The 23404-nt window shown below is 36.2% G+C and overlaps 4 protein-coding genes across 4 annotated transcripts; 2 read left to right on the forward strand and 2 right to left on the reverse strand.

The window, feature by feature from the left end:
• Positions 1–1639: 1639 nt before the first annotated feature.
• On the forward strand, positions 1640–3902 carry LOC133677251 (transcription factor MYBC1-like). Its single transcript, XM_062099165.1, has one exon. It carries the CDS (start codon positions 2031–2033, stop codon positions 3000–3002), a length of 972 nt encoding a protein of 323 aa, XP_061955149.1. The 5' UTR covers positions 1640–2030; the 3' UTR covers positions 3003–3902.
• A 3703-nt stretch (positions 3903–7605) lies between these two features.
• Positions 7606–12157, reverse strand: LOC133677291 (uncharacterized). The gene is made up of 4 exons (XM_062099229.1): positions 11784–12157; positions 8711–9332; positions 8116–8401; positions 7606–7860 (listed from the first exon to the last, which is right to left on the reverse strand). Exons 1-4 carry the CDS (start codon positions 11887–11889, stop codon positions 7810–7812), a joined length of 1065 nt encoding a protein of 354 aa, XP_061955213.1. The 5' UTR covers positions 11890–12157; the 3' UTR covers positions 7606–7809.
• Positions 12158–17984: 5827 nt separating this feature from the next.
• On the forward strand, positions 17985–21178 carry LOC133677219 (bZIP transcription factor 17-like). Its single transcript, XM_062099118.1, has 2 exons — positions 17985–19916; positions 20591–21178. Exons 1-2 carry the CDS (start codon positions 18143–18145, stop codon positions 21031–21033), a joined length of 2217 nt encoding a protein of 738 aa, XP_061955102.1. The 5' UTR covers positions 17985–18142; the 3' UTR covers positions 21034–21178.
• Positions 21179–21665: 487 nt separating this feature from the next.
• On the reverse strand, positions 21666–22667 carry LOC133676980 (transcription elongation factor TFIIS-like). Its single transcript, XM_062098806.1, has one exon. The coding sequence runs from the start codon at positions 22665–22667 to the stop codon at positions 21666–21668; it is 1002 nt and encodes a 333-aa protein (XP_061954790.1).
• Positions 22668–23404: the final 737 nt, after the last annotated feature.

Consider the following 23404-nt stretch of genomic DNA (forward strand, 5'->3'; position numbering starts at 1 on the left):
CTCACTATCCTAGATTTGATCCAAGAATTTGCTATCACAAATAAATCTTTCATTAAACCACTAATTTGAAAGTGATTAGTTTGACTAAAACAGGATTGCAGTGAGATTTAGTATATATCTACTATAAATGAGAGTTCATGAGAGAATATCTTGATTGTTGAGAAATATCAACTTCAAAGGGTTTGTTTCATATATTGGTTACAAAAATTTGTTTTTTTTTCTTTAATTTATTACATTTGTGATTAGTGTGTTAAGATTTTATGAATATAATAAAATGATACGAATGCCTGCACTTTTATTTCATTAAAAATTATTTTCTGAAAATTATTTTTAAAACTTTATCATGTTTATTTATTATTAGATACAGTAAAAAAAATTAATTTATTTTCTAGAAAAGTATTTTTTTAATATTTTGGATGGAATATATTTTTCAGGAATTGTAAAAAAACTCAAGAATATCATGTTATTTATTGATTATATGATATTTGATCCTTAATCTTTTAATTGTTTTATATTTTGTTTTGAATGTTTTATTTTTCTCAATTTCATCCCATAGAACTTGATTTAATTTGATTTACATATCAACTTTGGTTATTTTTAATTATTTTTTATTATTTTTTATCCTTTCCATAATTGAAATTTTTTTTAACTATCAGATTTGATTTTTCATTTGTTTGATTTTTATTTATTTTATTTTAAAATAATTTATGAAATTATTTTTTTTAATTTTATCATTCTTCAACTTTTTAATCTGTCAAATTTGATTCTTAATTTTTTAATAAACTTAAAAAAAAATCTGTAGTAAAAATATATATTTCATATGTTTTATCTTAATTATGAAACCTAGCTCAGCAGACAATTAATTCAATAACATGTTAAATCAATATGGATCTAGATGAAGCTGAATCACTAACAAAATGTTTATATATATATATATATATATATATTGGTAAACTCCAATTAACCAGACCTTCATCATAGGCAATAATGCATTTTACAGATTATTTGTTAGGGCAAAAAGAAAATATAAAGAGCCCACCAAACAAAAAATTGAGTTATCATGACAGCAGAAAAACGGCAACTAAAGGAGATTGATTCCCTCATCAACAAATCCGAAGAAATCTATCTCTTACAAAGTGACCAAACTTTGCACACACACTCTCTCTCTCTCTCTCTCTCTAGTTCCCTATATCTCCACTCTCACCCTAAAGCAAGTACACCTCACTCTCCTGTACGGCCTGATCTACAAAGCATTGCAGAGAACATTAATGGATAAAATGAAGCCCAGAGATTCTCTGCTTCAACTAGCCAGTCTTAACACACCAAACACCCACCTGGCTGAACAGCTCCACATTAACAGTTGCGCGTGAGAGTCACGTGACACTACCAAAAAGTTTGTGAAAAGGTTAAAAAATCCTTAAAAATCCAATCTTTGTAACACTCACTCTCAAGAAGTATGTTATGTATCATACAAGGAAAGAAAGTTAAGAAATAAAGAGCCTCAAATCCCGGAAAAACTAAAAAATAAACACATAAAAATCATCATAAAACCTTTAAAAATAATAAATAAATAAAATTTAAGCATCAGCAACAGTACTCGTAATAAAAGCTGAAAAGAAGCAAACAAGATCCACCTCGAACCTCTCTCCACTTCTATCATCTCCCTCCTCCTCCTCCTCCCCAATCCCCCCCCCCCTCTCCCCCCACCACTTCCACCTCCACCACTGTCTTTCTCTCTCCTGTCAATAATTTGTTCTAGGGAGATAAAAATAGGTGCCCATATCTTGAAAATCCAATATTTTTGCACTAAAACAAATAAAAATCCCATCTTTGTATGGAATCTTACTCTATTCCTTTCTTACACAAGTTCCCACATCCTTATTTTCCTTCCTTTTTATTTCATTTTTGTTCTTGTTTGTGTTCCATTTAATATCTCATATTTTGTCATAGAAAGATCAAGTCTTTTTGTAGTGTTTTTTAGGCCAGAAAAATAAGTGGAAGAAAATAGTGAATTGGGTTTTTTTGAAAAAATGAGAGAGGATGATTCTAATTGGTTTTCAAGATGGGAAGAAGAGCTCCCATCACTTGAAGAACTCATGCCTTTATCACAAACCCTAATCACTCCTGATCTTGCTCTTGCTTTTGATATTACAAACCCCACTAATACCACCAATACCAATAACCATAACTCCTCTCTGCATCAAAACCAGCCTCTACCACCACCCCCACCACCACCGGCTGCGGTTTCTCCAACCCCAACTAATCCATTGGCCTCACCACAGCCTAATTCAGGGGATTTTGCAACGGATTCTGGGGAATTGGGCTCAGGGGCTGGTGGTGATGAGCCTGCAAGAACCCTTAAAAGGCCAAGGCTTGTTTGGACTCCACAGCTTCATAAGAGGTTTGTGGATGCTGTGGCACACTTGGGGATAAAGAATGCTGTCCCTAAGACAATAATGCAGTTAATGAATGTGGATGGGTTAACTAGAGAGAATGTTGCTAGTCATTTGCAAAAATATAGACTTTATTTGAAAAGAATGCAGGGTTTGTCTTCTGGTGGTGGTGGTGCTGGTAATGGTGCTGTTGGTGGTGGAGGTGGATTGACTGGTGGCACTGATGCTGCTACTGATCATTTGTTTGCGAGTTCGCCGGTGCCAGCCCATTTTTTGCATCCAGGGAGGCCTAATTCGGATCACTTCTTGCCGTTTGTGCCTGTAGCTGCATTGCAGCAGCACCATCACCAGCAACAGATGGCGGCTGCAGCAGCTGCAGTGGGACATCCCCAATTGCAGGGTCAGTATCATAGGCCGATGGGGCACTTTGGGTCGCCAACAAATGGTCAGTTTGAGCATCCATTTTTGGCTAGGCAAACGCAGCAGCCTGTGCATAGAATGGGGGCACCAGTGCACAATGCAGTTCCTGGATATGTGGAGGATTTGGAGTCAGCGAATGGGAATGAAGGAAGGAAAGTTCTCACTTTATTTCCAACAGGGGATGATTGAATTTGGGTAATTGTGACTTCTTCATTGATCTTTCTCTTTATGGTTGATTTGGCTCCTGGGTTTTTGTTAAATTGGTATTTGCTGGTAGTTTTGTTAGAGTTCAATTTAGAAACTTTGTTGTCATTACTGCATTAGCTGCCGCCGCCGCCGCTGTCGTTGTTAGCGATCTTAATGGTAGATATTGGTCTCGGGCTTCCATCTACAAATCCCAAAAATTCCTTCTTAATTCATTGTAATATCGGTGTCTCTTGGGGGTAACTGGGAGTGATGGATTGTGTCGTTTATGGTGTCTTCAATTCTACGGGCTTCTACATGTGTAATTAAGATGTTGGTAGCAGTCTGTATGTCCTGTCAGCTCCTGTTGACAGATTGAGATGTCATTCTTGGCGGAAAATAATGTAAGCTTAATCCATGTCAACAGTTGTTACAGTCTTGAGATATTGGGTCAGCCTGGATTTCGGAGAGGGTTTACATCCCAAGGTTGTATGGGAGTCGGCGCGATGTTGTTCTATTTTTAGTCTTCTTCTTCATTGAGGCTCTATTGTCATTGTTCATGATGGGCAGCTAGAGCATTTGTGCTTGCTGATGAGGATAAATAATGGTGGCAAGTGCATTTTATGATCTTCAGAAATCTAAGCATGGGTTTGGTAATTGGTATCCTTGGTTAGCACATTGGTACTCGGTTTCTTGGCAAGGTCCAAAAATCTCTCTACTATTAGAGCCTCCGGCCTTTTTTCTGTTTATTACTCCTGTGTTGTAGAGTTGAGTGGTCTTGTTGTACATTGTGTGACTCCATAGAAGACTTAAGACCCTGAAGAGTGGTTCTTTTAAAATCTGTTCTTATAATGTTTAATTTAATTTAATGTCCCAGTTGAAGTGGCTGGAGTTTATTTGTGCCCATGACGATGTCTCTGTTTATTGTGTTAACTTGTATATGTTTCATGTTGCATGAATTAGGCACTCAGGTTTGTTCCCCATTTAAAGAATGCAACTGCTTATCAGCTAAGATATTTCTGATTTGCCTTTTTTTACTCTTGTTGCTCTTGTTTACAACTGAAAGATGAACAGTAAAACAAGCAGCAGGTATGAAACAACTTAGCTAGTATTCTTTTCCCTTGTACTCAACTGAATTTAAAGAATTTAGAGAATAGATGATCGAAGATTTCGGTGCTGAGATTATGGATATTAAGATAAGAGTCATTATTCAGTTTATAATTTTGCTAAGATTCTTCTCGGATGCTCTTTCTGCTGAGTGTGCACTTTGCATCTCTATGGCATGGTTCTTTTCAGTTTCAAAAACTTTGAATAACACCAATATTTCTTTCTATATAAACTCTCAGCAGCTGAAAGTTAATTTTCCATGGATTCTGATGTTTAGAATGTGGATTAAATCTCGACATGCATTGTTTAAACCATCAGCACAATTGTCCCCAGGTTTGAGAAACTTCCTTTGACATGCTTTTGATTTTGATGCAAAATGAATTTTCACTTATATTTTTACCGACCAGCTCCAGCCTTTTTTGCTGGAGCTACTTAACAATTTCTTGTGACATGCCTGAAATTGTGTGCTCGCTCTCAACATCAACAAGGTTATATAAACTGTTCTTGGTGACCCTTAATTGGCTTGTCGAGGCTGTACAATCTAATATGTTCATGCATGTTGTCCCTCTCAATGGTTTTGTTTGATCTTCTTAAGAAAATTTGACTCATTCTTAGGAGTTGTTCAAGTTTGAAATTGTAGCCATTACAATTTTCCACTTCTCGACACTCCATGTAAGAACTTCCCATTTAAATCAGTAGGTCGTCACAGGAAACGTTGCATCATATTGGCCAACGTGTTGTTACAAATTGATTGGAAAATATGCGGAGACTTGGAATGTAAAGAGGGTTTCAGTTGAAGTGAATGTTAGCATTTCTGATTTCCTCTTCCCACCCACAACTTCACACAATCTTCTATGTTCCTTCATTTTTCTCATGATATCTTACAGGTATAGTGTATCGGGATTTTAAAGGTTTCTTGAATGATACTATTCTTGTATCAGAGACAGCAACATGCTTCTTTTTATCAAATCGCTTCTCCCATTCTTCCAACTTATCAGAACATTAAGAGATCTGAGAACCTGTTCCCTTAATAAGCTCCTCGGCTGCTGGTTGATCTGTTGGGGGATCTTATCTTCATTGCCTACCCTAACTTTGTTGCTCTTCTTTACTTCCAGTTGTCTATTATTTCATCCAAGTTGCCAGTTCATTTCTCCACTTTGTTGGATTTTGTTAGTGCATGTACTAGCATGTCTAGCTAGGCCTACATGTAGCTCACATAACCGTGTCATTTCAGGCTCCATCCTTTTCCCCCCATATTCCTTGAAACAGATGCCATGGAATCTTATTTGTGTTGGGAAACATAATTGATATTTTTCTAATGCTGAGAATGTGAAGTGATAGCAGGCATAAAAGATGCATTTTGCATGCCATTGCTGAATTCTTTAATCTAAGATAGTGCCCTTTTTATTTTACTGCTGGCATTCAATGTTTCTATGTGCACTTGAGCATGCTCTTAGCTACCATGATTTTTTTATGGAGCACGTTGAGGTTCAGAGCAAGCTAAATAAAAAAGAAAACCCTAAAGTACCTAGCTTGAAGGAAAAACAAGAGCACATGGACAAGCTGGTGAGAGAGGTCACGCGTATGCATTACCTAGGTTTGTAGTTAGTCATAGGTTTAATTGGTTTTTGTTTTAATTACAGGATTAATTAGCGGTGAAGTCAGCACTGTTTAGGTTTTGTGGTGTATTTTTTTAGTCTTGGGATCGGATCTGCTCTTCTTGAGGATAAGACGCTTATTTGAGCTTCGTGACTCGCATGATTTCTTCAGAGCTCAAATCATCCAAGTTTTTTCCCTTAAAATCTTACGTCTTCTAAACCCCAAAATCTTATATTGATCAAAGATAAAATTTTTGTATAAGCTAAAAAATATTTTTCTCTCATTTCTCAAATCCGAATCTAACCATATATTTTAAAAGTAATTTTTATTCTATTTTGTGATGATCCAATTCAATATATCATGCTAATATGACTCCTTTACTCTCATCAGCTGCTAACAATAATCTCATAGCTGTCTAACCACTGATTATAAATTGCATGACGTTAATCTTTGGCAAGATAATCTGAGCAGGCTATCTATACATTTGATTATAAGAAAAAGAAAAAGGTTAAAAAAAAAACTGAGATATTTTTTTATAATGAATTGTGCTAGAGAGGGATGTGGCCCACCAAATCATCTTTCAATTTCATGTGTGACTCCCAAAGCCTGCAGGCATGTTTCCTTCTCCTCCATGTAGCAGGTAAACAACAACCTGGATCCCACCAGATTATTAGATATTATCAGAAACAGTGGCATTACTAGGTACCAAGTCCCGATCAGATGTGGAAAGAAAAGTTAAGTATGCCAAAGACAGGCTGCCCCATTCTTGCTTTGTTCTTACCTCCCAGTTTCCTGCTCATGTTCTTGTGAATAAGAAGATTGCCACGTAGCCCCCCTCCCATACTTGTCACATTGGTGGTTTTGGCTTGGTCAACACCAGTAATCTTAAAATGTTCCAATTTGGTCCTTGCGTTCAGAATTATTTCATAATGATTTTGCATTCGATACCCAATACTTGACGTATTTCTTTCCACCATTTCCTTACGTCGATTGGTTTTCAAGCTTGCCTTGATATTTATATACCTAGAAGGACGTGCTATACAATTTTAGATGTCCAATAATTTTCTAATTATTTTTCTTTTAAAAAATAAGTCAATGAGGTTTTTAACCCAGATCAAATTATTACAAGTCAACTCAGAATTTTTATATAGTTATTCTCCCTTTTATTTTCTTGTGAAATCAAGTTCTGGTTCAATTTGTTGAATTAGTCTAGGTTCAACAACTATGGTAAGAACTTCAGGGTTATCATTGTTATATAGTACAAAGTATGTTAGGTCATGAATTGAAGCAAAACAATGATGATAATGATAACAAAATAAAGAACTTGGTATTTAATTAATTTAACTGCAAGAGGTTCTCATACGTCATTCACCCTTTTTTTTTGTGAGAAATAATTATCTCACTTTGATTTGGATCATTGGCAAATGGAAGGCAAGTTCAGATACCCCTACCTAATTTCTGAACTTTAATATTGGGATGATCTGATCTGATGGCAACTCAAGATCACAAAACACTATTTCTTATATTGTATTCTTGTCAGACAGCAAGAGAACACCTCCAACACTGTGACAGTTCAGAGTTCAGACTATTGATTAAAGCAGCTAACAGTGCATTATCTACAAAGACGACTTGTGGGATTTGTTTAAGACAATAATCATGGAATTAATTGGTAGTTACCAAAGCATGATGAGATTGAGCTGGCAATGATGTCCCTAACCCATGTGATTCCATTGCCTTTATTTCCCTAGTCAACGTATTAGATATTTGGATTGGCTGATGGCCATCGCTTTAGACTTAAGCAAATCACCATATTGGTCATTGCCAGTGCTTAATGCCTAACCAATTATTATTAGATCTAAGCATTATCCCTTTTAAGTTTTAAGTATTATGCTGGAAAGGTGAATGAGCAAATAAAATAGTCTCATCATTACACACACTACTTACTAATTTTTATATGATTCACAAATATAAGCAGAGACCACCTAGAACTGGAATTAAAAGAGGTTTATAACGAGATCTTTGAACAATCCTAACAACAGGGAGTTTCCTAGTATAGAGAAATCTGCATGTAAATCAGTAACACAGCAATTCCCACCTGGCTGTGACATTAATGGTTTTGAGAGTAATCAAAGCTAAGAGGTTGCTGACAGAATGGAGCCTGCAAAAAAAGAAAGAGTAATTTAGCGAGCCAAATATTTTGACTGCGAGTAAGTGATTTATGGGGTCACTTGCCCCACACAATAGCTTGTAGACTTTTCTTCCCCTTTTTTTAAATAAAATAAATATGGTCAAATTTGAGGTTCTACCCCTGCCCCACCACCCTAGGGGCGAAAATAAGGGTAGAAACAAATAACAGAAATTCTAAAAATAAATATTCAAATTCAAGATTGTAAATAATAAATTATAGCTCTACCTGGAAAGTAGCATGTCTAAATTGATCGTATGAATGTGCATACATCATTGCAGTGCTTGGCCATTGAACATATGCAGCATCCCTTGAAGTCTGATTTGATCCCATTGCACAGAAGGGGCTCATAGCTGGGTTTGCAGCGGGGTGGTAGCCAAGGGAGGCTTGTGTCCTTGGCATCTGACACAGCTGAGGAAAACTGGGATCATACTGCATATAAGGAAGTGGAATCTTCTGCATATTGAATGGTGTCAAGCTAAAGCTCTGATTAGCTGGAAGGCTCCTAACATACCTGCACAACGTTCAAAAGCAATTTAGTTTGAATAATAAAAAGCAACCTTCCGTAAAATAGAAAATGCAATTGAGGTAACAAGAGATTCAATTGTTTCAAAAATAATTTTAAGAATTGAAATTTTTTTGAGAATCAATCTATGTCCGATCTCATTTTGGAGGAAGTCTTGTTCTCCATGTGTGATTGTTACAATTTGTTTATTGACAATTTTTCTACACGGCAAATAGGGAGACCAGCTAAGAATGCATCAAGGCCTCAAATCATCACAAGCTAGCAATCAGCCCACAAATATAATGAAATATTCCTTACCTTTCATAACTCCGATCATAATCTGGATCAGTGCGATCCTTCTCCCTATCTCTGAAAATGGCAACCCGAGATGACATACCATCCTTTACGAAGACATTTTTTTCTGGATCAACTACAGAGATCCTGCACTCTTCATTCTCATCCTTGCTTGAACTTAAATTTTTGCTATCTGTAGGGAGCTGGGGCACAGTATCATCTGCAGTGGGGCTGCTAGGGCTACTGAAGATGCGAGCTCGTGCCCTATCATACTCCTCCTTCCTCTCTTCCACACTTCTCACAGGACTCCGTTTGATCCCGAACCCGTTAGGGTCATTTATGGACCCTTTGTTAGGCCGAGGCCTAATTGCAAGCTTAATCATCTCAGGTGTATCACTTCCCGACTGTTTAGCAGGAATTTCAGATAGGCGAACCGCGGGATATCTGCATTCAGCTGTTTTTTGCACCAGAATCTTATTTGCCAGACCATCAATGCCATTATCCTGTACCATGGTTATCAGCCCATAGTGTTGAGCAACTCGATGTGCTGCAAGCCTAAGATAGGAGGTAGGGAAATGCTGGAATTCAAATACTTGTTGGTCAGGGTTTTGCAAAAACCTCTGGATATCAAGTTCCATCCGCAAAACTGATCCAGAAAATTGAGAAACAAAATAAATCTTAGAAGTCCATAAAGAATAACAGAAAAGACAAGAGAACACCATAATAGTTTTCATAGGAAGAAAAGGAAAATAACTACAAAATACTAAAAAGGAAAATCTGACTACCACCAAGGCCCCTAGAAATAAGACTACAAATTAACCAATAAACTACATTAACTTCATAGAAAAGCAGACATTTCAGCTAGCACAAAAGTAAGCCAAAAGGCATACTAAATTGAATTCATTTGGCCTTAATCTATAGTTTTGTTTTGATGCAGCTTGATAACAGAAAAAACTGTTGAATTAGAAAACCAAAATGCATGTGCCGATATGCTCATGGGTGCAAAAGACCATGCCCTATTCAATACTTAAAAACAAGATAACTATTCAAAAGTATGCTTAGAGAGTAGAGAAAAAAACTCTTCTATCCATAAAAAAAACAACTGTCATTGAATTGAATTCTGTACTTGACAAACACAATTAAACTATATATCCAACAATCCAAATCCTAAGAAAATTGCAAGGGTTTGAAGAAAAAGCTCAGGGAAGAATACAGGCTTTTTTCTTCAACCCCCGCTCTCTTATCAATTGGAATATCAGAGGGGAGATTTGATGCCTAGAACTTTCAAGTACAATGATAGCCCTAACATCATCTAGCATTTTAGGTTTTCATGCTAATGCATTGCTCCTATAGTTCTTGTCAGTGTCTTGATTTCAAAGGTTGCCATGGTTGGACATCCAACAGACATATATGCACTCAACAAAAATGTCTGTGTCTGTGTACAAAGGGTCATAATCCTGAATCTATCTTGTTTGAAACCCTGTTGCCGCTATCTTAGTTGATTTTGCAGTGTTCTCATTTTTTCCCTTGAGAGTTGGATCCTGGAGCACCTATGCAGGCCATTGAAATATAGGAGTGCCCTTCATTCTATGACAGTTTCTCTGCTTTACCAGTGTCTAACCAAGACCAGTGGTGGCACTACATTGAGGCTAAGGGAGGCCCCCCATCCCCAACCAAAAAACAGTTGGGAATTACCATTTTATTCCTAACAATTCTGAAAATTTTAAGGCTTGGGCTATTTCATATTCAAATTGGCCTTAGTACTATTCTAAATTAGCACCCCACTCATGAAATTCTAGTTCCACCCCTATTTCCAGGACCAAAACTGTGTTACACAGCAGCAACATGCACTTTTACTTAATAATCCTAAACAATCAAAACTGTCTTTCTTCAAATAGAATAAAATACTCTCTTCTAGCCCAACTACAAAGGGCATTCTCAACAGCACCTAATTTGTTAAACATAACAGGCACATGAGATTTAAGAAAGTAAACGGAAAGTAAGGTTGAATTCTATTTAATAATGTGATATCAGAGCCCTGATTCTGTCAAGGTCCAATGTGGATATCTTTAATCCAATCACTTTGCCTCGCATTGGAAACGTAAAAAAAATCCATAACACAATTTAATCCTAATCAAGGCATCCACTTCTAAAAATACGCCAGGTTTACATAAGAGCAGGCACGTCCAGTGCTCGAAGGCCTCGGACTTTATTGGAGTCACAGGGTCAGACAACAAGGGGGATGTTAGTTAAAATACCATAACTCATCTCATTTATCAGAAATACAGGCATTTAGTTAGTGGCAATAACAATGCCTTGATAACAGAGTAGTCATTTCCATATCTAAAATAAGACTCTGCATCTGTAATATAAATACTGCACCAAAGCCCTGTGAGATGCAGTAGTGAACTACAATAATAATCAAATCGCACTTAAATCCAGAAGACTAAGAAATCAACACCTGATCTATTCTACATTCAGCAGCAAACTATTCCATTCTACAACATCACTTACCCCAAGTAAGTGAAAAGCAAATCTTATTAGGGGCATTAAGACACTCCGGTCAGTACCTAATTCATTATAAATAACACGCCTATCGTCACTAATTAGAAAACTATTAAAGAAGTCGGGACCGAATTTAAGCCACATTCAGCACCAATCCATTCCCTTCAGCAGCACTTGCCAAAAAGAAATTATCACATCAAGACACTTAGGTTAGTAGCTGACAGGATTAGAGATAGCTAAGCTAAAGTTATAATTTTTGTTCATGTCACATTATACTTTCCTTAGCAACAAAACAAATCTATAATTCTCAATTATTTAGCAACAAAACAAACCTATAATTCCCAAAACTTAAAACGCAGATCTAATCTGTCTAAAAGCTCCTAGATAAACCAATTTCCAAATCAACCAAACCTCAATTCCCAAAGTCAAAGACAAAATCACAAACCCTAAAAAATCCATAAAAACACAATATTCACCAAACACATCAACAAAATCCCAGAAAGACAAATAGCCAAACAGATCCAAATAAGCTAAAAACAGAAATTTTGAGCAAAACCAACAAAAACCCTAAAAAAAGAAGCAAAGAACTAACTGGTGAGACGGTGACGTGGGTTCTGTAGAGCCTCAACTAAGAAAGGATCCATCATTGACTCCTTCTCATTAATGGCTGCCACTGCTTGTGGTGTTGTTGACTCCATGATGACGATAATAATAATATATCACCACTCTCTTTGATTCTCTCTCTAAAAACTCCTTTTTCCAAGCCTCTTCTTCTCTTGCTTCTTCTTCCCTGTGTGTATAGAGAGGAAGGGAGGGGAAGGGAGAAGTCAAAGAAGGAGTAGAGGTGTGTGTTAGAAAACAAAGGGTTTCATTGATAGATTTTAGAGAGAGAGATAAGCCAACCCTTTGTTTTGTTTTGTTTTGTCTCTCTCTGTTTTCTAACCGAAGAGGAAGAAACAGGATGGCTTTGTGTTGGATTTTATATTGGTGTATTTATTTATTACTTTTATTATTATTATTATTTTAAAAAAATCCAATATTATTTATTTTATTTCATTTATTTTTATGTAGTTGTTACGTTTTCTTATATTATTTTGTGGAAAAGAAGGAAAAAAAATCAAAGCCTTAAGCCTTAAGCTATAATGCAGAATTTGTTCTTGTGATAGTTATTAATTTTTAATATTAATATATTAAAATAATTTATATATATATATATATAAATTCAAATTTTTATTAATTCTCAATCACTATAAATATCTTAAGTGCTATGTCGTGGATTTTTTGGTTTTTTGCCGCTGTGAATAGGAATCAATGGATAAAAAAAAGAGTGTTTGAAGTGTAATAATAGTTATTTTTTAAAATATTTTTTATTTTAAAATATATTAAAATAATTTTTTTATTTTTTTAAATTAATTTTTATACTATAATATCCCACCAATCTAAAATCATTAAAAAAAATTAACAAAAAAGTAAATTGTACAGCTCAGCCGACACACTCAAGGTCACGATCCACAAGGCATGAAGATATCTTGCTCCTTCGGTTGTATTGGATGCTCACTGGATTTTTTTTTTTTATTTTTTTATTTTTTTTTTCCTTTGTAGGTATGGTTTGATTACAAAATTGTATTGTGGGATTAGTTGATAAAAGAGACCGAGATGGGCCAAGTTGCTTAATGGGCTTAAGGCCATGAAAAATACATAGATCAGGCCCAATCCCTTACAAATACTGCTGGCAAACATCTGTCTGTCAGGAGTGCTCTTGCACGCGTAATTTTGTATTGTCTTTTCTTGCACCGCAAGTTATACTAATCTTTCTCTCTTTCGTCACAAGGCTCGCAGGAGAGGGGAGGAGCTGTCACGCCTTTGGAAATACAAAACCCCCCCGCCGCCATATGGCTATTGTTTAATTCTAGATTTTGTTTCTTACCTTGCAATGCAAGTTTCCTAAATACATTTTGGTTCATTCCAAGGTAGATGACGACGGTATAGATTCCTAAATTGGCTTGATTATTGTCTTCATTTTCAAGAGGAGCGGCAAGGTGGGATGCGAACATGCTTTGCCCCCTTTAAGAACAAAGTGATGAGGCAAAATAACATTTATAGAAGATTATGCTTCTCGTTGCAGCTGATGCAGATAGATGCGTGTTGATGGAGATAATCGACAAGTTGGTAAATGTGCAGAATAATTTTTCATTCATTTTATCCGGTGGATGATACTTTTAAAAAGTTTTTTTTTTTGTTAAAAATCTATTAAAATAAATTTTTTCAGATTTTTTTTTAATTTTTAAAATCAACATATCAAAACATTAAAGAATATATTAATTTAATTTTTTAAAAAATAAATATACTGTTTAAAACGCGTTGAAATATAATTACAAATGCAATACTAAATATAATTAAAAAAAGGTTGCTATGGGTGGTGGAGGGGTCAACATCAAGAGTGGGAGATGAAATCATTGTCGTTGAGATTGCTGGCATGAAGAATAGAAAATATAGTGGGTTTCACGGGTTGGTTTTGGTGGTTGGATTTTCTGGTTGTTTTGACTGGCTATTAATTTCAAGAGAAGAGGAAGGAGGCTTCAGTGGTGGCTCTTGGTTGAGCAGAGGTGGTGGCGACTTGGGCAGTTATGGTTGATCTGGACAATGGTGGTGGTGGTTGCCTGGCTGGGAGGCTGAATGGCTGATGTGATGAGAGAGAGAGGCTGTGCTGCGGTGAGAGAGGCCACAACAGCTGCTAAATATTTTTAAAAGGTTTCATTGACTATAAAGTCAAACTCCTCCACTTAATTATTGACCAAAACACGCAAAAAAAGAAAAAGTCTTTGCTTACCAAACCTTTCAAACGGTGGTAGAAAACAACTAAAAGATTTCAATGTTAGTACTGTACTCAAGCCCCGTGCTTTTGAACTATTCTCCTCAACGATACTTGTCCCACATCTCTTCATCTCTCTACTGAATACAGAGTTAATTCGAAAATAAAAAATTTAAATAAGAGATTGAATTTCAATTCCAAGCATATTATTTGATTTAGGTTTGTTTATTGTTAATCAATTAAAATATATGAACATAATTAATTTTATTATATTTTAAAATTAGCTTACAAATTTTATCTCCAACTCTGAAAGTTCTAGCAAAGGACCAAGAACCAATATCTGTACAAGGATGCATCCATGAATATCTTTAAAAAACTCAGTGTGTCAAAAAACTATCTTAATCTAATAGTTTAAGCTGTTAGGTAAAATTTTAAGATATAATTTATATTATTTTCTAACAAATTCCCTTAAGTGAAAGCCCTTTGAATTTGAAATTTGCACAAGCTTACATTACCTTCTATTTAATTTTTATCAAATAAATAAGAATGATGAGATTCGAACCCGTGATCTATTAGTCATCAAGACTATGATACCATGTCAAAAAACTAGCTTAAAACTATAAGTAAGATTTTATTCTCTGACTTTCCATGAATAAAAAGAGAGAGAAACAGAAAACAATGAGCAGGGATATAAATGCGTCATCGGCAGCAGAGTTGGATTGATCAGAGAAAAAAAGAAACAACCTGAAGAAGAAGAAAAGGATGCAGCAGGGCAGCATTAAAAGACCCAGGAAAGAAAAGGCAAGTGAAAAGGGAAAAACCTGATGAAAGAATAAATTTGCGCAGGACAAACCGAGCACACAAAAAACAGAATCACAAAGCCTCAACACGAACACCCCCTGAAGAACAACAAATACAGAGCAGCACAGCCCAAACAAAGCTTTGTGGATAGACAACAAACCTTCAGAGCAAGTTGAATAACAACAGAACAAATGTTGAGATTATAAGAGAAACAAACGTTATCGGACTCCATGTCTATAATTATCTTTACCTCCCAAACCTTTAAGATGCCATTAGAATATTATATGTGCACACAATTTCATTTCTTGATAGTTCCACCATCTATTGGGGTTGCAGACCCTTTAACTTTCTGGGTTTGATGCGGAAGACATTGAGGATGAATTTTCTTCCAGAATGTATGGGGATAGAAACAATATTGGCCAGTAGGTTTCAACTCTGATTCCGGATCTTACCAAAGTGAAGGCTTGAAGCTATAAAGATAATTAATGTACACAATAGCTCTATACTACTCCAAAGTTGTTCGTGCAAGCACCCACCCCCGAGCCAAAATCCCGGTTTCCTTCTATCTATAAAAATAACTTACGCAATGACTTAAAAGTTGGTTAAATAAGTCGATGACTTATTATTATTATTTTTATTTTTTTTAAGATCAATATTCGTGTGGGTCTCACAACTATGATTGGCTTTAAGAAGATGTTAAATATTACAAAAGAAAATGAAAAACGTTTAAAGTTTGACGTGACGGGAACGGGACTCAACGACAGGTCGGAGGCAGAAAAGAAAGCAGATGGAAGTGGTCCGCCATGATGACAAAGAAAGAGGTTTCCAGACGCCGAGGGAGCAATTACCAGGAATCTCCCGTTCTAAACGTGTCAAACCAACCCCACGCGTGCCTCTCTTTCTCCTCGTCTGTACACTGCACGAATGAAATCTATCCACCAGTATCCTTCAACGGGGCCCCACTTCCTCAGGTTTTCCTTTATCTGCTACCACGTGTATGGGCACGCGCTCTCAGCGGGTTTTATCTGTTTTAGCCTCTCGATGACCCTGACTTTTCTAACAGAAGCAGGTACGTGTTAGTAGGTTCAATGGCGCGTGTAATCACGCTTTTGCAAAAGACGGATTAGAGGTTTTTAGGGCAAACTTCGAACATGGGACTCGACTTCTCCATAATAAAGTTTTGATTTGGTACCCTTACTCCTAATAGCTCCAATGTTGCCCTTGGCCTAACAAGATTGTGACGCATCTCTCTCCTCTAGAGGATTAATTTTCAAACAATAAAATATATTTTATTCTTGTATATTTTAGTTTTTTTCTATTTAAACTTGACTACAAAGATTTGAGGAGAGACTACCATGGTTGTGTGCCTAAAACTAATCTAGAAAAAAGGTATGAGTCATAAGGATTACTAAATCAATCCTAATAAATTATTTTTGATAAGATTTAGTCTATATGTTTTTTTAAAATAAATTATCAGATTTAATTCGAAATAAGTTTTAATTATATTTGACCAAGTCAATCATTTTATTAAAAAATTAATTAGGTCATCTAAATTTTATAAAATCAATATTTTTTTATTCAATTTAAATTTGATCCGCGTTGATTTCAAGTTGTGAGTTTTTTTAAATCAACCCACCGAGTCAAACAAGTATAACAACTACAAGAAAAATACAAGAGAATGATGTCAAATACCCGAGTAATATAAAAGTGTTTGGTTTAACCATTTGTTAAAAGTTTTGTTAGGAATAAAATCACATAAAACGACCATGTATTGCTTGCATAATTGTTAGGTGAGAAGGATTTGGGCATTAATCATGGAAATCATGAAACATAGCGTTTTAGAGAACATTTTTAATGACATTTATGGAAGTCTATCTATTTCTACAATAGTACTATCATACAAGGTTACGACCATGCCACTTTAAACAAAGAATTGGCAATCACTTTTCTAGCATATTTTTGTGACTTTCAACAAGGTTTTAAAATATTCATTATTGATGCAATTTATGCTCTCCCTCCGCATGATACAATGCATCAAAAACATAATCATCCTTTGACAAACATATATGATATCTTCAAAACAATTTATTGAATCAAACTTGAATAACATATAATGGCTTTTTTGGTTCTTAAAATGATATTTTGTGTTGTAATTGATATAGATTTAATTATTTTGAATAGTATAAGACATTTGAGCTCTAATTGGGTTTAAAAAAGGAATATAAAACATTGATTTAATATCTACTTTTTGGATTTAATGCTAATGTAAATGTACTCTTAACATTTCCTTTTACTTCAACAACATCAAATTATTTCTAAACCTTTTTTTGTTATTATGATAATTAGAGTATTTTTCACCATCAAAGACTAATTAAGTGTTTATTTTCATTTTATAATCTATTTTTATAATCATTTTTTATTTGAAAAGGCAATAAATTGATGTTTTTTAGATTTTTTGATATGTTGATATAAAAATAAAAAGAAAATCTAAAACAAATATTATTTTGATACATTTTCAATTTAAAAACACATGTAAAAAACACTGTATTTCATAATACCAAATACATACTAAATCTATATTTGTTTGGGTTAAGGATAAACCATCCATATTTTAACGAGTGCATTTGTAAAACAATTATCATGTTATTCTAACAAAAATAACTTTACTTGGTGTTTGTATATTTATTTCGCTAAGATTTTTCTAAAGATTTCAGGAATATTATTATTGAAGTGTGTTTTTAGTATCTCATTTATTCTTTCTTTCTTTCTTTCTTTTCCTTTCCTTTTCTTTTTCTCACTCATACTTCAACCTATTTCTTGTTTTTTCTTCTTTATTTAAAATGCATTTGGTTCCTCAATTTATATAACTAGTTAATTTTAGTTTTATCATTATGATAATTCAATCAATTAAACTTATTTTTATTCAAGTTGAGCAAAAAGTAATAATTTATTTGGGAAAGATTAATTTTTTTTTATCAATCTCATTAAAAAATAAAAACTAGCTTTATTTTATTTTTATGAAAAATAATAAATAAAAGCATCATAATAATAAAACTAACATTAACTAAATATAAAAATAAAAGGACCAAATGAAGACATGAGCTAGAAAAAAATAATCCTAGATTTCCAAAATCTACAAAAGGAGCGTGTGACCCCCACTTTCCTTATCCAAACGTGGAAACAGAATCCGAGTCTTTGCCCCGTTCAAAACCTACCGAAATTAAATCCCACAGAAACTCCTCTTCCTCTTCGATAAAAACCCCAAACCCAACCCCTGTTTCCTTATTGTTATTCAGTAAAATCCGCCACTGTAGAATCAAATTCCTGCGACTTAGAAGATGGAGGAGGAATTCAACTCCCAACTCCCAACTCCTCCTCTCGATCCTCTCTTTTTCAATCAAAATTCTGACCAAAACGACAACTTAAACGTTCCTGATCTGTCCTCTGATTTCGAGGACATGTCCGATTTTGACATCACCTTTGATGATCTCACTGACCTTTACTTCCCTTCCGAGAACGAGCAGTTCCTTATCCCTGACAACAATGCGGTCAGCCCGGACATGGGTAGATCAGATAACCTGGGTTTTGAATCCGGTTCTCTTGAAGGTTGTTTAGGGGTTTTTGATTCTAATCCCGTGAATTTGGAGTCGCCGGAGTCTGGTGGATCTGGGATATGTGGTGATCAGGGCGGCTTGGAGGTTGATAAGTATCTTAATCCTTCACCGTCGGAGGCTGGGAGTTGTGATTCGGGTGGGTCTGATAGTCGAAGCTCTGATTTGGGTCCTGCTTCGTCTCACGGGTCTGGGAATTCTGGGTCGGGTGTGTTGAATGCGGGTTCGCCGGAATCAGGTACGAATGGCAATCCCTGTAATTATGTTGTTGATCAGAAAGTTGTGAAAACTGAAACTGAAAGTGCGAGAAACTTGAAAAATGATAAAATTGCGTTGACTAAGAGGAAAAAAGAAATGGGTGATGGAGAAAATGGAGACGTTATGCGGAACTTTAAGTCCCGGAAAGCTGAGGGTGAAGATGTGAGTGTTAATGTTAGTGGGGGTGTGGTTTCGAGTGAAGAAGAGGAGAAGAGGAAAGCGAGGTTGGTGAGGAATCGGGAGAGTGCGCATTTGTCTAGGCAAAGGAAGAAGCATTATGTTGAGGAATTAGAAGATAAGGTGAGAGCAATGCATTCGACTATAGCTGATTTGAATGGTAAAGTTTCCTATTTTATGGCTGAAAATGCTACTTTGCGACAACAATTGAATGGGAACAGTGCGTGCCCGCCACCAATGTATGCACCCATGGCGCCTTATCCATGGGTGCCGTGTGCGCCTTATGTTGTTAAGCCTCAAGGGTCTCAAGTGCCATTGGTTCCGATTCCTAGGTTGAAACCGCAACAAGCTGTTCCTATGGCAAAGACTAAGAAGGTTGAGAGTAAGAAAGGCGAGGGTAAAACTAAGAAGGTTGCTAGTGTTAGTTTGGTTGGTTTGATATTTTTTATTTTGTTGTTTGGTGGGCTGGTTCCTATGGTGGATGTTAAGTTTGGAGGAGTTAGAGAGAGTGGAATTAGTGGGTTTGGTTTTGGTAGTGAGAGGTTTTTGGATCAGCATAAGGGAAGGGTTTTGATTGTTGATGGGCACTCAAATGGGTCGCATGAAAATGTCGGTGTTGGGTTGTCTAATGAAAAAATACATTGTTTGAGAGGTCGTACAGGGTGTCCAGAGCATGATTCTGCAAATAAAGGGGCTGCTGAGCATGTACCTGGATCAGATGAATTTGGTCAGTTTGGTAATGCTAGTGAACAGCTCGTTGCATCTTTATATGTGCCAAGAAACGATAAGCTTGTGAAGATAGATGGAAACTTGATAATTCATTCTATTCTGGCAAGCGAGAGAGCTATGGCCTCTCATGAAAGTCCTGAAGTGAATATCACTAAGCAGACAGCACTGGCTATTCCTGATGTTGGTAACAATAGAGGGAGGCATTCTCATGTGTACCGAACTCATGCTGAGCGACAGAAGGCCCTTGCTTCTGGATCTGCTGACACTTCAAAGGACAATGTGAAGTCATCTGCAGCTAAAGGCAAACTGCAACAGTGGTTCCGTGAAGGCCTTGCAGGTAATTATTATGCCTGTCACTCATTTTATTCCCTTCATGTATGCATATAGGCTGCCAGTAAAATTTCTATTTTTTACGTTTTTAATATAAACTGTCCATTGAAATTTAAAATTTTGTTTTCGACAGTGGCATTCTGGTTAATGTATGTTTCTTGTCATTGTTCACGTAGTACTGTTTATCATGCGCCAAACAATGGATCAAACCTAATTTTGGTGGTTTTTGGACATTCAAAATCATTTTTGCTTTTACGATCTCTCAAGTTCAAAGATACCAATAGATTCTCGCTCATAAAAAAGAAGTCAAAAAATGAAAAATGGACGTTATTAGAGGATCGGCTGTAGTAATGGCAGATGATGAGTTGAAGAGAAGACAGAATGTGAGAGCGGCTGTATGGGAATCCTGGAAACTTGGGAGCTCTAAAGGAAATGCATTTGCAATTCCGTTGACTGATTGACTGAAATTTGAATTGTTGGACTTGAGTGTTTAGTTACTGCACCTTTGCTCTGCCTTTAAATCACAGCTTATTGATTTAAGATTGTTTATTTCCTTTTTGACAATTCTCTGGACATTATTTATTTGCACCTTGCAGGACTAAAGAAACTGGAGTTTGTAACTCCATTTTTTGTTTGTCTGCTACTTATTAACAGTGCGTGATTGCTTAATTTTCTTCTCAGGGCCATTGTTGAGTTCAGGTATGTGCACTGAAGTGTTCCAGTTTGATGTCTCACCAACACCAGGAGCCATAGTTCCTGCGTCCTCAGTTGCCAATGTGACAGCAGAGCACCAGAAGAACAATTCTACTCGCCTCAACAAGGGGAGGAATAGAAGGATCCTCCGTGGCCTTCCAATTCCTCTCGCGGGATCGGATCTCAATATCACTGGAGAACACGCGGGAAGGAACACTCATAAGGAGAGCTTTCAGGGTAATAAATCGGTTTCTCCAATGGTTGTCTCTGTCCTTGTTGATCCTAGAGAGGCTGGCGACAGTGACGTTGATGGCGTAATCACCCCAAAGTCACTTTCTCGGATTTTTGTAGTCGTGCTCGTAGACAGCATAAAATATGTAACTTATTCGTGCGTGCTTCCTAGCATTGGTCCTCACCTAGTTACAACTTGAGGATGGCAAGAAGTTGGGTTTACTGTAAACTTACCCAACTTCAGCACCCAGTTTTGTATATAGGAGAATAACAGTATCAGTAGCCACTCTAACCTCATGTACTCTCAAAAACTTATTTATCATCCTTAACATTTCCTTGCCATAACTGTACTGTTCTCATATATGGTCGATAATCCGATCCTCAATCCTTATAATACCTTCAAATGGGTTGTGACTGGGATATATGTTTTGTTTATATGCCATTTCATGGAAGGCAATCAAGGGACTAGAAGGTGAAATGCTCTAGGCAGCGTTACCAAGTTGGACTAACTTTTATATCTGGAGGATAAAAATACGATCGCTTAGCCAAAAGAGCGTCCGGTTACAGACTAGTTCAAAAATAACTTGGCTTGTCAACAATGTGAGAACTGAAAAGAATCAATACCCCACAAGTTAATTAAGCTCGTCTAAACTGACAAAGTTATGTAATTGAACTATATTGATGAATGAATAAATGATTTACCCAAAAAAAATTCACTGAGATTCAGTTACATCAGCAGCTAGAGCATAACTAACATGAACTAGGATTGAATTGTCTGTACATAAGAATTAAATCTTGTATCAATGTTGATTACAAGTAACAAATTAAGGCCTCAATATTCCATTGGATCCACTGACTTGTGCTGTTGTTCTGCATTCATCTCCTTCCACAAAGATTTCTTCCTGATTTGATCATTCTCGAATTGCCTTTGATTGCTTGCCATCTCTTCTGCTGTCATAGTCACGAGTTTCTCTGGCTTAATCTGTCCAAGAAGAACTTTCCTTCTCAAATCTGGATTCTTTGGATCCTTCATGTTGAACAATATTGACCTGTACTTCAATTGTTTGGTGCCATTGAAAAGCCCCATCCTTTCAAACATCAGCGATTCAACATCAGCAGCAACAATAATTGGGTCACGCAATCTTACTGCTTCCATCAAATCCTCTTTAACCTCCTTTGCAACTCTGCACAATGACTCCACAAGAATGTGCCTGACCTTGCTACGCAAGCCATCACTGCACTTGACAGGTTCTTCTGATGGTTTCTTGAAACTACAGAAATCTTTCACATTCTCTTGCTGCGTGATGCGCTTGGTAGATGGTTTCTTGAAACAGCGCCTGATACTTTGTACTTTTCCTGGATTTGTGCAGCGCATGGCAGGATCTTGTGGTGGTTTCTTGAAACAACTGGAACCATTTTCTTTCTCTTCTTTTATCTTCTTCTCTGTCTGAATAGGCATGTTAACTTTAACCCTTCCTATTACTCTTCCTTGTATCTTGACAATAAGGGTCCCCGTTCTTGACCCACTTGTAGATTTTGTTGGCTGAGTCTTACCATCAATGGCAGGGTTTCTTGCGTACAGATTCCTACTCCAAGCATCCAGCAAGCAAGAAGCAGTATTTCTGATCATCTTTACACGGTGTTTTGTGAGATATTGAACTTCTTTTGCAACAGGAGTGGAGACAAGAACCCTGGATGATGTTACGGGGAACCTCTTAAGCTGGTCCAAAGCATCTAGGCATCGATATACTTCAGGAAATATTGAAGCAGAAGTGGCCACAATGGCTGCAGATTTTTTTGCTGACTCAAACAGCGACAGAAACTGTTTCTCCATTGATAACTGGTCTTATCAACTAGGGCTTAATCTAAAGAACTACAAAAAAGGCAAGACAGAAGACTAAACTGAAAATGTAGGTTTAATTTCTTTTGAGATGGAGGACCATGTGATGGAAACGTTTCTTTTTATAGGCATGAAGGGTCAATCCTAGTTTGATCCTGTATCCGATTGCTTAACGGAGAGTATGTGGGAGTTCTCCAATTAAATCCTTACAAAATGGGGATCCCAGCAGAAATCCGATTGATTTTAGGAAACATAGGTAGAATCTTTTAGAATTTAATCCTTGAGATTAGTTTCAATTTTTGAAAAAAAAAAAAAAGTAGTTAATAGGGCATTGCATTTTCAGGGCCAAAATTGTTGAGTCTGGCATGTTTATGCTGCAAGTTCAGGAATCGTTGTCATTACTGCTTCCTGAGTTTGATGTCTCCAATTTTTCTTGTCAAGTTTTATGGACAGAATCAAATTAGCCATTATTTATGTCGTGTTTTTCCAACTTCCAATGATCATTTGCCCTTAAGAAATAGTTGGAGTTCTGGATTGGAAATTCTTCCATGGTACTTCAATAACAAGCTAATGGCATCCACACCAAAGAATATTACAAATATAAGGTAATGAGCCGCTCCCTATCCCTGAATGACACAGCATATATATAATGAACGATAGGAAACAAGAGTTTCTCAAACTTAAATTAAAGCCCTAAAATATAGAGAAAACTCAGATTGTATAAACTCTAA

Source organism: Populus nigra, chromosome 17, assembly GCF_951802175.1.
Source record: "Populus nigra chromosome 17, ddPopNigr1.1, whole genome shotgun sequence".
Lineage (NCBI taxonomy): Eukaryota > Viridiplantae > Streptophyta > Magnoliopsida > Malpighiales > Salicaceae > Populus > Populus nigra.